Genomic DNA, 16895 nt, shown 5'->3' with positions numbered 1-16895 from the left:
AAACATTTTTACAATAAAATATTTTTGTTTCTAAAAAATACGAGTATTTTCATGTTATTTTTTATAGTTATTTCTTATAGTAATAATAACAAAACCGTGTACATATAAATAAAATATTTCTTTGGTTTTCGAAAAAAAATAATAATTAGAATTATCACTTACGAAATTATAGCAACTCAAAAATAAAATATTTTTGTTTCTAAAAAATACGAGTATTTTCATGTTATTTTTAAGTTATTTCTTATAGTAATAATAACAAAACCGTGTACATATAAATAAAATATTTCTTTGGTTTTCGAAAAAAAATCATAATAATTAGAATTATCACTTACGAAATTATAGCAAGTAAACTCAAAAGTTATTAATAAAAATCACAGACCATCTAAATGCTAATCACTTATGCCTCACTGAATTTATTCACTCTTTTTAGAAAAATCATTGATATATTGCAATATACCAATGACGCATTCAAGTTGAGCATGTTCAGATATTGCACTTAGTGCGAATCCTATGGTACTCAGCATGGCCTGAGTACCAGAAGATACATTATTAATCACTGATGGAGTATTTTGTGGTGAAGGTGAAGCTATAATTGCTTGACCAATCTTTGCTGCAAGCTCCGTCAATCCCTTGCTCTGCTCGATTAAAGACTTATTGACTGCATCTGCTTCCTGCCGTTTCTTGATTGCAAAGGAATCAGATGGAGGCACTTTCCGCTTGGTACTAATGTTGGACATAGCTCTTTGCACCTGTGCAACTGTATTATTGCTTCCAACCCCCGAGATAACTGAGGAAGATGTTGCAGAAGTTGGTGTTACTGGAGATGGTGTTGCAGGAGATGGTGTTGCAGAAGACGATGAAAAGTGGCCTTCAGACACATCTGTAGAACTTTCATCAGTACCTGAAAATGTAACAGAGAATACTTCAGATTATGTTACAAAGACTCGGCAATGGATCCTTTAACCTCCTCACCTGTAAAATTTGTAAGCAAGTTTGAATTCTGACTAAACATGTCTGAATTTGCAGATGCTGAAGAGAAGGGAGAAATTGTGCGAAGTGTTATCACTTGACCATCAGAAGGCATAGACGTAGACGAAGAAGATGTACGAAGTATTGACATTTGACTATTTGCAGAAACTTTGGATTTGTAGTTGGATGAGGTTCTGCGATCACATTACAATTCATTATGTATCGGCATTCGTCATGCAGAACTTCTTATTAGAGCACAACACTTACTTTCTAGGTTTGATGATGTCCTCCAAGAATGTGAGATCTTTGTATAGCAGCCACGTTGGTGTGTATGTGGACTGATCCGCTCCAGCTCCAGACCTCAACATAGATTGCACAACTTTCCTCCGCTCTTTCCCAAAGCGTTGCCTCAGGGTATAAAATTTTTTCTCAGCAGCAGAACCTAACAAGTAGATTACGTTTTATTCTAGTAAAATACAAATTTTATTATATTTTCTTTTTACAGTGATTAAAGTTATAACCTAAAAGTTATTACCTAACCTAACTTCCTACATTATGCCAAACACGTTCATCAACAATTTATTATCATTCAGAGATTACATTTTAACAATAAATCGCTATAAAACATTTCAAAATAACCAAACTAAATTTATCCTCTAGTGGGTGAGTGAGACTCGCACCGATCTGTACCCATGCTTCGGTTTTCACATTTCCATTGGCATACAACTTTTCGGTTTTATCGTACAAAAACCGGTTAGCTCGGACCATGGCAATTAGTTCTCTGTCACTAATAACATCTTCGTTAAAGTCTTCAAAAAGAGATTCCGTGTCTGACATTGTGTTTATATCATGTGTTTATATCGCGCTATAAAATTATCTATACTGATGCACCGCTAGATCAAATGTCTTTATTTACTGCCAATCTCTCATTGGTTGAGAGTAAAGGAGTAGACCGTAGGAAATGAATTTGAACCATTTCGCTTACAGCCTTACTCTACGCCCTACTACCGGAACACCAGCTTACTTCGATGTCTAACGACGTGTTACAGCTTTAATCCATTAATCCTACCGCCATTGTAGACGACGTGTAAACGAAGCTTCTAGGAGGCGTAAATTGAAACAACGAAACGTAAATGAAGCGTTAATACTTCGTTTACGTTTCGTTGTTTCAATTTACGCCTCCTAGAAGCTTCGTTTACACTTCTGTTACTCTTTCCTTACGTTTGACTTACGCTCCGATAATTATTTTCGCCAGGGGAAATATTTAATATAATTTTTAAAGAACGTAAATGAAATGTCATCAAACTTATTGGCGAATACGAATGAAATGTTTATACTCTACTATATTTATACTGTACTGTTAATATTGCACTTTACATTTTAAATAGGTAATAAACGGATTATTTTCGTTTATTCGCCAGACATTTACTTGTCCGACTTATAAAATCAATTTAATATCTGAAGCTCCTGCATCGAGATCAGAAATTAAATTGAAGTATATCTTTACCTACACGGAACATGACATCCATTGGAGGTCCATATAAGCTCCATACCTCCATGTGACCTCTATCTCCACGGTGGATGCTCAATGGATCTCTAATAGAAATCCATATTATTTCCACGGTAGATGTCGTTTGTAAATTCATCATGGATGTCCATTAGACGTCGGTTATGGATGATAGATGTGTACACATTTCTCTTAACATAAATAATTTTTATTAATTATTTTTCCTAGTATTGGTAAATATTATTTTTTTTTACTTTATCTTATATCTGACTAATAATTATAGTCAGTGGAAGTAAAATTTCACTGTAAAATCAGTAATCGCGCTAGTTCGTTCGTTTACCGCTATGGTGCGTTATTTTACTTGTACTTGAGTTTTAATCATGAGAATTATATAAAGCTTGCAAAAGGCGACAGATAAAATTAAAAGTATTACTTCGATCTAATTTCTGATACAGTTTCAATAGAGGAACTTCAGATATTAAATCGATTTTATAAGTCAGACAAGTAAATGTCCGGCCAATAAACGAAAATGATCCGTTCATTATCTATTTGTTACTCCATATAACGTACATATGACATCCATGAAAGCTCGACAAAATATCTATAATTACTCCATATAACGTATTTCTGACATCCATAAGAGCTCCACAAAATATCTATAATTACTCCATATAACGTACATATGACATCCATGAACGCTTCATTCAATATCTATAATTACTCCATATAACGTACATATGACATCTATGAATACGTCTAATGGATGTCGAATGGAGGTATGAAATGCGGAACTGTGGATGTCTAGTAGATGCTTACGGGACGTTTCATGGACATCTAATGGAGGTCTCGAATCTCCATGGTAGACGTCTAGTGGACATCCATTAGAGGTTTTTGCTCCGTGTGGGTAATCTTATTTGTTACTCTTTGTAAACTTTATATAATTCTCATAACTAAACTTAAATACGAGAAAGATAGCGCATCGCACGTCGCGTAGCGGTAAACGAACGAACTAACAGATCCTTGCGTGCTCGCGCGAAACTTTGACGTCCTTAAAAATATTTCTTTAAATTGTTAAAGTGTATGGAAAGTATTTCATACATGTTTTGTGCAGTGTTTAAGCGTTGAAGAAATGTGGATGAAGAGTTTCTAAGTCAATCAATTATTGAAGTGTATAGAAAGCGTATTGGAGTGCTTCGTTCACATTTTATGGAGCGGTTAGGGAGTGTAAATGAAGAGTTTCTAAAATGTCAATCATTGAATGTACGGGAAGCGTATTGCAGTGCTTCGTTCACATTTTATGGAGCGTTTAGGAAGTGTAAATGAAGAGTTTCTAAATGTCAATCATTGAAGTATGTGGGAAGCGTATCGGAGTGCTTCGTTCACATTTTATGGAGCGTTTGGGAAACGTAAAGGAAAACATAAAAGCGTAAGGGAAGCGTAACGGAATGCTTCGTATACACTTTATGGAGCGTTCGAGAAATATGCACGAAGATTTAAAATCGCGAAGAATTAATGGGAAGTCAATGAAGCTTCTAAGAAGCGTTTATTCTGTTCGTTTACGCTTCTTTGACACTTCGAGAAGCGTTTAATTTTCATCAGGGGTATATACTAAGAATGCTCTAATGTCCGCCTATTTTAGTTAATAGTAAATACTGAGAATATCTTGTAGTATAATTCATATATGTAATAGAAATACTTTTAATAAATGGATGTGTGCGTAACGCACACACTATTTCTCATTTTAATTTCAAATAATCTTTTTAATATTTTGAATTCCAACAAGGAATCCAGAACAACTAAACTACTAAACAAATGAAAAATTTTAAATTAAGTCAGTTTATTATAAATTAAACTGATTAAAAAGAAAAAAGAAAAAACTTTGGAACTCATGTTAGTACACCTTTATATCTATTTCACCGAAAATTAAGTACGAGTTTGGTGGCGCGCGTAGCGGCAAAATGAGGAAACACATGCAATATTATAGAATATCCTGAAAATATACGAGAAAGAATATACTAATAGGAGATATGCAAAGTATGTTCTGAGAATATATGAAAAATAATATATAACAAGAGATGTTATAGGATTATTCTCAGTATATTACATCTGTAACGTATATTTACAGTATGAGTATAGAATATTCGAATGATATCATGTGCTGTTAGGGATTCATAATTTTTTTAAATTTTCATTAATGATAAAACAAATATTAATCTTGATAATATTAATTATCTACTTAAATATTATTTATTTATGTGTAAATCTGTTATACACCCACACGGAACAAAAACCTCTAATGGATGTCCATTAGACGTCCATCATAGAGATTCGAAACCTCTATTAGACGTCCATGCAACCTTCTATAGACATCTATTAGAGATCCACAGTTCCACATTTCTTACTTCCATCCGACATCCATTAGACGTATTCATAAATGCCACATGGACGTCATATAGACATTAACTAGAGATTATAAAAATTCGTTTCTGAACGTCATATGGACATCATATAGACATTAATTAGAACCTCAGGTAGCACATATTCGTTTCAAAAACTTTTTACAAATATCTCACAAATTTCTTTAAAACGTTTCATAATCGACTCTTGAAAACGTTTCTGATTGGTTAAAATGTCCATTTCAAAAACGTTAAGAGATACGTTTCTTTTCTGATAAAAAAAAGCGTTTAAAAGCCGTTTAAAATAAAATACATTTTCTTCTTTTATTCGTTAAACGTTTACTTTTTCATGAAATTAATAAAATAATGCATTCATACACACTCTGTAATATTTCATGAAATGTATTAGTAATATTGACTGTTTTAATCAATAATATTAGATTATAATTTATTTACTTCGTATAAAATTAAAAATTTTATTTATATTTAGGTGCGTATTGAACATGCATCTTAAGTAGATAATGAACGGATCATTTTCGTTTATTGGCCGGACATTTACTTGTCCGACTTATAAAATCGATTTAATATCTGAAGTTCCTCTATTGAAACTGTATCAGAAATTAGATCGAAGTAATACTTTTAATTTTATCTGTCGCCTTTTGCAAGCTTTATATAATTCTCATGACTAAATCTCAAGTACGAGAAAAAGAGCGCACCATAGCGGTAAACGAACGAACTAGCGCGATTACTGATTTTACAGTGAAATTTTACTTCCATTATAATTATTAGTGAGATATAAGATAAAGTAATAAAAGATATTTACAAATATTAGGAAAAATAATTAATAAAAAACATAATTTGTTTAAAAATTGTTTAATGTATTTTATTTATTTTGTTGTGCCCGGAAGCGGCACGGGATGTGGAGAGCAGTCGGAAGATATAAAATATCTCAGGCCGCCGAGGATCAGGAGCCGGGGTGTCGGCTGCTTCAATGATTTAAAATATTTTTTGTTCTAATAATACCTTGTATTCTAATCTTCAGAATATACATTAATTTGTAGAGGAGCCTTTCTTATTTCTGCGCTGATTTAGTTGAGTCTTTCCGCCTTGTCCTTCGTCTTTGATAGTAATCTTTAAAACAATTTTCTTATAACGCGTTATCGGTTCGCGCTTAACACTGATTACACTTGTGTTTCGACTGTCCCGTGCTCCTCCGGTGGTTCGTATTTAAACTCTTGTTTGACGAGGTTTTTTGAGAGGGGGACCGCTTAGTAACATGACCCGGGGTCATGGTGCGGTCAAATTGAAGTGCAAGCGAAGATGATTTGGTGTCGAAATCCTTCGTTGCACTTCCGCGTTTATTGGCGTATTCGCTGGTGGTTCTTGGACTTAATGAGGTGAATGCTCGATATCGCATTTAGCAATAATATTTTATGCTAACGTTTAATATTTTAATTATGTCCGGATTATAGTCTGTGAAACTATAACAATTTTTTTTTTAAATAATTATATTAACAAGAAAATAATTATATTAACAAGAGCTACCATAATTTTACGAAATACAATTATGTATAATAAATTTAGCTATCTTTACTTTTAATTAAAAAATTAAAGGTTTTCTATTTTCTAATATAATAATTAACATATATTATAAATTATGTAAAAAAATTTTAGCATCAAAGAAAATCTTTTTAGTATTAAAATTTTGTTAATTATAGAGATATTTAGAATTTATTAAAAGTTTTTAATAAAAATTTAAATTTTGTGTAAAAATTTTTAAAATGCTAAAAATAAAATATGGAATACTACAAATTTTCAATATATTCTCAAAATACTAGGTGAGAATTTTAAAGAATACTTAGAAATTACATTTTTACTTTATGTTAAGAAAAATGTGTACACATCTATCATACATCCATAACCGACGTCTAATGGACATCCATGATGGATTTACAAACGACATCTACCATGGAGATAATATGGATTTCTATTAGAGATCCATTGAACATCCACCGTGGAGATAGAGGTCGCATGGAGGTATGGAGGTTATATGGACCTCCAATGGATGTCATGTTCCGTGTGGGCATCCATAATAATTGTCTAATGGACATCTATAAGAGATTTGTAGAAGATATTTATTATGAAGGTAGGATATATAGATGTTCGATGAACGTCTGTCTGATTTCCACCGTGGATGTAAACATCCCAAAGAGCTATGGCGGTTTAATAGATCTCTAATAGACGTCTATCTGACTTCCACCATGGAGATAGATGTTCTATGGAGCTATGGAGGTTTAATGGACATCCACTGGATGCCAATTTCTATGTGGGTATGCTATGTGGGATGTTCTCTTTCTCTTCTATTTAATTTTATATTTTCGTAATCCAAAGATGACAATATAAGGTTATATGTCATGTTTGAAATTATAGTAAATGCTAGTTATATTTCTTAACCGTAGTTTAACTATTTCTAAACGGCCAAAATTGACCGTTTCAATATGAACTCAGTTTATATACGTTTAAACCTGAGCAAATAGTTGGTAGAAACCAATATTCAGGCACTGAATTATACTATACTGAACTATATAAACTGAAATGAGAACTGGGGGTCAATTGTGTATCACACAACTTGGTGAAAATTACAAAAGTGAGCAAATGTACTAGAATATTTATAATTTCATTAGTCAACATCTAGTAAATTTGGTCACTTTTGTAATTTTCACTTAATAATGTAATACACAATTGACCCCCTTATGAGTTTTTCGCGAGCCGAGAGAGAACAATCTTCAGGGCATGGTGTCTCATTTCGTCCTTTTAGATTTGCTTGTACTGTCCAAGATGTGCGCATGTGCGTATATGCGTATGAGCGACACACTGCCCTGAAGATCTATCTATCTCAGGCTCCCTCTCTGCTTATGTATTTACAATGGCAGTTCCCATTCCAGTTTATATATAATTCAGTGTATTCAGGTTAATTTACGTTAGGGCCTTGGCACACAAAAATACGTAAGCAGTGAAATGTAGTCAGTAAGCAAATTGACCAATCACGATTGAACAGCCATATTAAGGCAGCCATATTAATACGTAAGAGTTCCGATTTGTTGATTTTTTTACTATTCACGTCTTACTGCTTACGTATTTTTGTGTGCCAGGGCCCTTAATCGAATGTCTCATTAGAAGTTATCTTCTTAATGGCCATCACACATGAAATTCCATAAGCACGTAAGACGTAAACGTAACAAGTATTAGCCCCTCCAAGGGGTCAAAACTCGACCGTGATTGGTCGATTTCCTTACGCTTATGTCTTACGTGCTTATGGAATTTCATGTGCGAAAGCCTTAAAGGCCATGGCACACAAAAAAACGTAAGCAGTAAAACGTAGTCAATAAGGAAATCGACCAATCACGATTGAGTAGTAAGGCAGCCATATTAAAACGTAAGAAAACGTAAGAATTCTGATTGGTTGATTTCCTTACTAACCATGGACATAAGAAATACTGGCCATCGATCATGTAATTTTGAGCGGAATTTTTCACTTTTCACTTTTCACTCAATGATTTCACGTGAACTTTTTCACGAATCACTGTGCGATTATATAGTTAAATCCGTGAAAAGTGAAATTACCAAAGGCGGAGACTAAAACCTATAGATTACAAAATTATTAATATTACTAGATTTGTAAACCGCGAAAATGATTCATTGATGATTTATTTGTAAACACCATACCTTTACAAATATAACCGTTTCTTGTATCTCACAGTAGTAACACAATAGATATATATTACAAAGTTACTAGATTTTCACTTTTCCGCCAGCAAATTTGATGGCGAAAAAGTTCACGAGAAAAGTTTCACATTTCCACGTTTTGTCGAGTTACATGATCATGAGTTCACGTGAAACTTTTCACTTTTCGCCTTTCCGCCCTAGGGGAAAAATTACATGATCGCTGCCCAGGACAGAGCATATTGCTGCGGGGGTGAAGTCCAAAGGGTGAGGAGAATGAAATATCTATTGCAACCATAGACATATACTATACCCTAGACTGCTAACTTCTTTATATACTTTCAATCATTCGTGTACCCGAAACCTATGTACTACGGTAACCCATAGACGTCGGACATAATAACCAAATGGAATGTGGATAGAAGTTTTATTGTCCTCCGCCTATGTACTGAATTCTACACCTTACTGCCACCTTTCTACACCATGTTACTCTTCGCAGTTCGCATTTTATGTGTTCAATAAAATAATTATAATAAATATTAACAGAAGTTTATTATTTAATGTTTTTTATGTACAAATATATACACAGGTGCTCCTTTGAATTCTTTGAGTATTTTTTTTATATTATTTTATTAATTTGGATTGTATTATTGTAAATATAAATTATATATATATATATATATATATATACATATATATAATTTGTATTTACAATAATACAATATAGCTAATATACAGGGTGTCCCTGAATGGTCTGTACAAACTTTGTGAATAAGTTCCAGGGACCTAAACAAGCAGAAAATGTCCCATAAACATGGGGTCGGAAACGCTTGCTTCTGGAGTTACGACGGTTCGAAGTTTTCCTGCAATAGTTGGAGAAATTATCACGTCAAATGGCATAGGTGTTACAAAACTGTGTTTAAAAACATGAATGAATCAAATTATTCATTTGATGAACTGGCAGATATCCATCTGGTGTATGGCCGTGCCGGTGGAAATGGACGGTTCGCCAGACAATGCGGCGACGTACGCAGGCTTCCTTGGAATCTAACGGAGGCCATTTCGAGCATTTGCTATAGCAAGTGTACTGTCCTGTTATGTCCGTGGCAAAACCGAGGAAATAAATAAACACAGTTTTGTAACACCTATGCGATTTGACGTGATAATTTCTCCAGCTATTGCAGGAGAACTTCGAACCGTCGTAACTCCAGAAGCAAGCGTTTCGGACCCCATGTTTATGGGACATTTTCTGCTTGTTTAGGTCCCTGGAACTTATTCACAAAGTTTGTACAGACCATTCAGGGACACCCTGTATACATAATATATAAAATGTAACTATATGTGTATATATCTTGAAAAGTGTTATTAGGGTGCTTTCCAGCAAGGACACCCTGTATATTAGCTATCGCGACGCGAACACCTAGTCGTCATATTAGTTCCGGTGACGCGAACGTATTGGAGCGCATTGAAGTGAGTAGGAGTATGTTGGGGCATGCGACGCGAACAAACCTAGTGTCGCCACACAGGCGACACTAGGTTTGTTCGCGTCGCATGCCCCAACATACTCCTACTCACTTCAATGCGCTCCAATACGTTCGCGTCACCGGAACTAATATGACGACTAGGTGTTCGCGTCGCGATAGAACATACTCTATGGAGCAATTAGGATGCTCCATTTGCCTCACCTTCGAAGGTGGTGCAGTTGGGGCAAACGTGCGCGCATGCGTAATATATAAAATATGAATTGATGGATGGCCGATTGTAATGTACGATTGGTTGGAAGCAAAAAAGGAAGGGGAAATGCCTCAAGTCCGTTCGTGTCACCAAGCGTTGGTGCACATAAACTCATCTGCTCTAACCGCCATTTTACCTGTGATCCAAGTGTTCTCTGGTGTACATTGGAGCATGCGACGCGAACAAGCCTACTGTGTGGCACAGTGTCAGACACAGTGGGTGCTTTCCAATTACAATATCCCTAGACACTTTCGTGCACACAGTGAGTACGTTTACACGACAACGTTAATCTGGTATAGTAACAATCGTAGTTATAACTCCCTAAAAGTGATGTTCGTTACATGTTTACACCAGAGAGAAGCCTAAGAGGGGCCATGCCGTTATTTTTCGTGTGACGGTTTCACTAAGCCGCGCAGTGGCGCCCCGTAGATCCATTTTAGAGCCGACGGAACTACATAGCCAGATCCACTTTTCGATGCCATGGTAAAACCATCGATTGGTGCGTGTCCGGACTAGATCCATAATTGTGGATCAAAAGTATGAGAACATATTATGGGTTTATTAATTGTTTTATTACATATTATTAACTGCGCGTAATGTCTTTTGTTTTAATACATATTATGAATTCGAATAATTGATCATATGAGAAAAAACTATTTCACACTAAAAATATTTATTTATCATAAAATTTTGCGAGCCATCTTTATACATATATGTGTGTCGTCACGCACATATAAAGACGTCTCGCAAAATTTTATGATAAACATTTTCAGTGTGAAATAATTTTTTTTCTCATATGATCAATTATTCGAATTCATAATATGTATTAAAACAAAAGAGATTACGCACAGTTAATAGTATGTAATATATATATATATATATATATATATATATATATATATATATATATGTGTGTGTGTGTGAGTGAGTGTGTGTGTGTGTGTGTGTGTGTGTGTGTGTGTGTGTGTGTGTGTGTGTGTGTGTGTGTATGGTATGTACGTATGTATGTACGTATGTATGTATAAAAACGATGCGAGAGTTATAGACTAAGAGCTGGCTACATAAAAATGTACCTTCATCAGGTACGCGAAGTATTTATACCTGAAAAGGATCCATTAGTGTAGCTAAGCACTGAGTCACCAGTCTGCCAGGGCGGTCCCGGGGCTTAAGGCGAGGGCGGGCGGTCAAAGATGACAAATTTATAGGCGAAAAATATCATAAGGTACAAGGATGAAAGTTCCGCGAAAATCTATTATTTATTGCGTTAATACATGAAAAAATGCTGGCAGACTGTTTCCTAGAGGCAAGAGGAAAGAGCCGACAGACCGCTTCAAAGTAGCGTAAAATTTCAGGAAAAAAAAATCATAAGGTACACGAATAGAAGTTTTTTGTAGTAGTAGTTTATAACTTTAAAAAGCTGTATGCAAAATGGCAGACTGATTACTGGGGGATAAAATCAAGGCAGACGGTTACAAAGGTCGCGCTGTAGCTTCAGCATTCTTAGCGACCGCTCGCCGCTCTTAACTTTTAAGTATAAAATAGTAACTGAAAATAATAAGGTACATGCATGAATCTCTTTTGGCCTTTCAAAATAAGTTAATAAAAATAAGTTTAATTTAATATATTTTTATTTTAATTATATTTTTATAAATAAAAAAAATTAATCACGCAGCTCTTTTTCGATTTCGCCAGCACTGGACTCATCGTATTGCAGGTCCTCCTCGCTGTCGGAATCGGTTTCTTCCTCCAAATCGATTTCTATACCGTCACCTGAAATACAATTTGAACAATATATATATAGATATTATGTATTAAAATGTAAAACTACATCATATCATGTATGTAGAAAGGCTTTTACCTTCAGTTGTTTCCGCATCAATCACAACATCTTTTACAGTGCTTGGCAACTGCTGTCCCTCAAACCATTTAAATTGATATTTATTATCTAATTTTATCCATTCATAATCCTCTGGTATTAAAGATGTCGGTATTTTTTTGTATGCATTTCTCCATATTGTAGCAATATACATTGCTCTGAATAAATGCTGTTTGAATTCTTCGTGACAAGGAGGTAAAGACGAAGCATCAAAATTCTGAATTTTCTTTTTCTCAAATGGTTCATCTAAATTATTACATTTGTAGGTTTTTAAAAATAATGCAAATCGAACGCTATTAACGGAATCGAGAGATTTAAAATTATACAAATTACAAATAAATTTTTCCAGAATTGGAAATACATTCACTATGTCGCAATTTTCGGAACCTATTTCATCGAACGCTTTCTGAAATTGTTCAGATTTTGTTAATAATTGCAAAGGTCGTTGTTTTCCTTTACGAAATAATGCCGGATTGAAATCACATCCAGTCAACGCGTGAAATCCTGCCAAAGATTTACAAAACAAATCACCTAATTCTTCATACAATGTTGAGACATCAATAATGCGCTGTTTGTTCCAAATCCCCGTTTGTATCCAAATTTTATTACCATTTTGTACGCGATTCATATTTGCTAACATTATAATAAGAATATCTGTGTCGGAGCATTTGATTATAATGTTAGCTGTTGGCTCAATATTACATGCATGATAAACAATTTTTGTATCAGCCTCTTCGTGAGATTTTATTGTATAATTATCATTGACTGAAAATAAAACGCACTCATTTTCAACTTCATATTGATAACATTGATCAAAGTTAAGTAAAATTTTTTTATTGCTTAAAAATGGTACTATTTCATTACTTTGCCAATGCACAATCAAAAAATTCACTAGAGCTTCTTTGAATTTACTATTTTTCAACTCTTTTACGAAATCTGTCGGTCGTGTTTGATCTGGTTCCGAAATCACATAATTACGATCAGCAGAGATACCGCCTCGAAGAGATCTTTCGTAATCTTTTATAGAAGGTGACCAATACCTATTAAAAATTACATGTATTTCATGAGCTTTGTTATTGGTCACCATTTGAAGTATTTTTTTTTAAACGCTTCCGAAAGTTTTCGGCAAATCTTTTATACAATGCACGAGAAAGAACCCATCTATTAAGCAAACGTCTGTGTATGTCGGGGCTTTGCTTTGAACATTCTTTTCTAATGCTTTTAATAAAACGGACTTATCTGTTTTAAATATCGATCCATCCAAGTGACACATAGACATTGGAACAGGCGTTAAAGGATAAGTGAGAATTTTTTCGATATCTGTATTTTCATTAATTTAAATTGCTAACATGCGACCAAATAAATCACGCTGTAATCGCACTTCTTGAACTTTGTTATTTATTTTTTTTTCAGCTGAATTAGCAAAATTTAGTATTTTATTTTGTTTTATTGTTAATTCAAATCTGTTTGCTGAAGCAGCACACTCGGAAATGAATGTTTCTCTTAACTGATGGCCGTTTCTCTCAACATTTAATAAAAAATCACATACTTCTTGCGACGCTGCTCGGCCCGTAGCAATATTGTATAAAAGATCGCTCTGAGTATCTACACTGTTAAAAGGGTTTATATTTTGTTTTAGCATACTTATAAAATTTTGTAATTGAATAGAATCTTTCTGAATTTGGTGTTTTTCTAAATCTCCTGTGATATCCTGCGCTTTTTTTAAACCAGTTATATCATACGTATGCGATACCACCGTTGATCGAATGCTGTGGCTTTTGGACTATCTTTGACGCGCTGAAATTGAGTTGGTAAAATGCGTTATACCAGTTAATCGTCTCGAAGCATCGACATTAATTGTCTGTTCTAATGTTAAGTCGACAGGCGTTCTTGAGAATGGTTTGTCGGTCCTTTTCACGCCGAAGTATCCATTTTTGAAATCATTCTCTAGGCCTGGATGAGTTAAATGAACTTTTAATAAATTATGATATTTTAAAAGCCATCGAGAATAATTTCCCTGGTTAAATATAAAAAATAAATTTACCATTTTTGGAATTACTTTTTTAAAAAGTTCGAAATCTCCTACACGTATGCTTCGTGTAAACATTAGATAATAATTAACGAAGGAAATGTACATTGCATAAAATTGTGCAGTTTTACCAAAGTCTCCATTTAAAGTTTGGCTTTCGTAATTTAAAAAGTCCCTTAACAAATTGTTCAGTGTTCTATTTTCAATTTTAAAATTTAACAATTTATTTGACTGAAATTGTTTAAGAACCTCGACCAAATCGACTTCGATGGTTTTTGCTTGTTTATGTAAAAAATCTCCAAATAGTAACGATCGCAATCCTAGAACTACTAACGGATGTAAACGCTTGCAACGATTAAAATGTTTACCGCTTACAAATCCATTAACCGAACCGGCAGCCAATAATCCACATTCAACCATTATGTATGTTAACCCGCATTCATCAATAAATTTACCAACAGCTTTGAAATACGCCATCATTATATGAAAACTGCCAAGGTGAATAAAAAGATTATTGAACTTCGGTTTTTCGGTTGATTGTATTTGATAAGCTACTTTAGCGATAGCTAAATCGTACGTAACTTGTATGTACTCTTGTGTACACTCTTCAGCTATTTTTTGGCTTTGTCGCATTGTTTCATACACGACATTAACATTTGTAGGCGATTCATTAATCGGAGTTAAATAAGACACTTTTTGTTTAACTGACTGATCTTCCATAATTTTACTATTGAACCCGACCCACATAGGCGTATTTGCGATTTTTAAAAAGTGTGATATAACCCATATTACATCTAACTGTTGAAAAAAATTATAATTAATATCATTAATAATACGTAATTCGCTATCAAGAGGTAGTAAATTTTCAATAAGTTTGGGTTTTTTTGAATAAGAAATTAATTCCGTAGATATAACGTCCAAAGTTCTTCTCCTTTTTGCCGGAGGTGCATTAACAATTTCTATTTCGGGTTCGCGTGCATCGGAAACATTTGATCGTACATTTTGATAAATTATTCCTACAGTGTCATGCAATATATTTTTGCCGCTACAAGTTTCTACGAATCGATCATAATTGTCAAATGCGACACCCGTACAATAATACGGAGATAATTGAACATCTTCGGGACAGATAATCGATTTACTTAAAGTTGAAAACGTCGCTTCTGTTTTTAATTCTTCAATCATGTTATAACTACAATACTGGCCGTACTTATTAAGTATATCTAACACCTTACGACTACTTGTAATGCTTTTCATAGTGATTCCGAGTGTAATTTGTTTCGACGTTTTAATTTTTCCATGATGGATAACGTAAACTAAATCTTGTGATATCGACTCTACTTTACGTGCACAATCACAGCTTTTCACAGTCCTGGAATCATTACCGCAAATTAATGAGCGTACAAATTGCAAAATATCTTCAGGAATTTCGCATTCTCCCTTAATCAGGTCTAAAGCTGTAATTGTTGCAGGTAAAGGCTTTCTTTTAATAGACAATATTTTTTTTCTTAAAATAAATGACGCACGTTCCAATATTTCGGACTCCTCAAATTGACTAAAAGTCTCTTCAGATATAACGCTTCCTTCTCGTGGAGCTATAATTTTTTTATTGTGCATAGTTATTACTTGTAATTCATCGCCAAATCTTTTTTTTAATTTTTCTAATAAATAATTACTTGTTATACTCGATTCAAAAGTTTCATATTGTTCAGAATATAAATTATACAATGCATTTTTTGAGTATTCCACGAGAAACTTTAATGAATAGCATTGTTTATTTTTAATAGCGTTATCTGCAATTAAAACAAAAAGTTCATTATTTACTAAATCATGAACTTCTCTCGCGATATACCAGTCGGACTGTTTAGGATTCTGAGCTGTAATATTTTTTTTAAAATAAGTCAGTTTACAATTATTATGATAATAAATAACGCGATTCGTTCCTAAATCTGTAATTTTATCTAACGTGGCAGTATCGTTCAAAGCAGTTGCATTTGTTACAATTTTTTCTATTAATATATCATTTGCGGATTGGACTAAAGGAAGTACTTTTCCTTGTTGCTTTTTTCGCGATTGATTACAAAAGAAACAAGTAAATATATTTTTTTCTTTTATTTCTGATTCCTGAAGTGGAGATTGCACTTCATTTTTTCCTGTAAAAAAGTATTGTTTCTTATTAATTTGTTTTTATAAAAAGGTTTTGAAAATTACACGATACACTACAGAAAAAAGTTATCATTTTATAAAAGTTATCATTTTTTTAAGAAGAATTAAAATTTCAATATTAAATAATATTATGCGAATACTAGACGATATATAAAAAAAGTATTATCTGCTGAACTTGTACACGGTCTATGTTCTGTCGATTGATCTTCAGGTAATTCAGTTGCCGTCGATTGATCTGTGTCTACAAAAATTAATGAACCATTTTTATTGTTTATCATTATCTATTCTATGCTTTAAAATACAAGAAATCGGGCTTCGCTCAGCGATTTTAAAAGAGTTTTTATTGATAAGGAAATTTATATTTGTATTAACAACAATACAGTGAATTTATTTTGTCACGTTTAGGATATAAATGCGTTTAAATCATAACAAAAAAATTATAACAAATATTGCATATTTACCATGGATACCTGACAGCGTCTCCGACTCCGACGT

At 33.6% G+C, this 16895-nt stretch overlaps 1 protein-coding gene and 1 pseudogene across 1 annotated transcript; both read right to left on the bottom strand.

Moving 5' to 3' along the window:
* Positions 1-413: 413 nt before the first annotated feature.
* LOC145963160 (uncharacterized) lies at positions 414-2615 on the bottom strand. Its single transcript, XM_083084851.1, has 5 exons — positions 2477-2615; positions 1650-1799; positions 1237-1411; positions 973-1163; positions 414-901 (listed from the first exon to the last, which is right to left on the bottom strand). Exons 1-5 carry the CDS (start codon positions 2613-2615, stop codon positions 414-416), a joined length of 1143 nt encoding a protein of 380 aa, XP_082940977.1.
* Positions 2616-12288: 9673 nt separating this feature from the next.
* On the bottom strand, positions 12289-15491 carry LOC145963159 (uncharacterized; annotated as a pseudogene).
* Between the last annotated feature and the right edge of the window lie 1404 nt (positions 15492-16895).

Source organism: Camponotus vicinus, unplaced genomic scaffold (assembly GCF_025532165.1).
Source record: "Camponotus vicinus isolate PSW18456_S1 unplaced genomic scaffold, iyCamVici1.0 SCAF_12, whole genome shotgun sequence".
NCBI lineage: Eukaryota > Metazoa > Arthropoda > Insecta > Hymenoptera > Formicidae > Camponotus > Camponotus vicinus.
The sequence above is the reverse complement of the archived record's forward strand: the minus strand, read 5'-3'. Positions and strand labels throughout refer to the sequence as shown.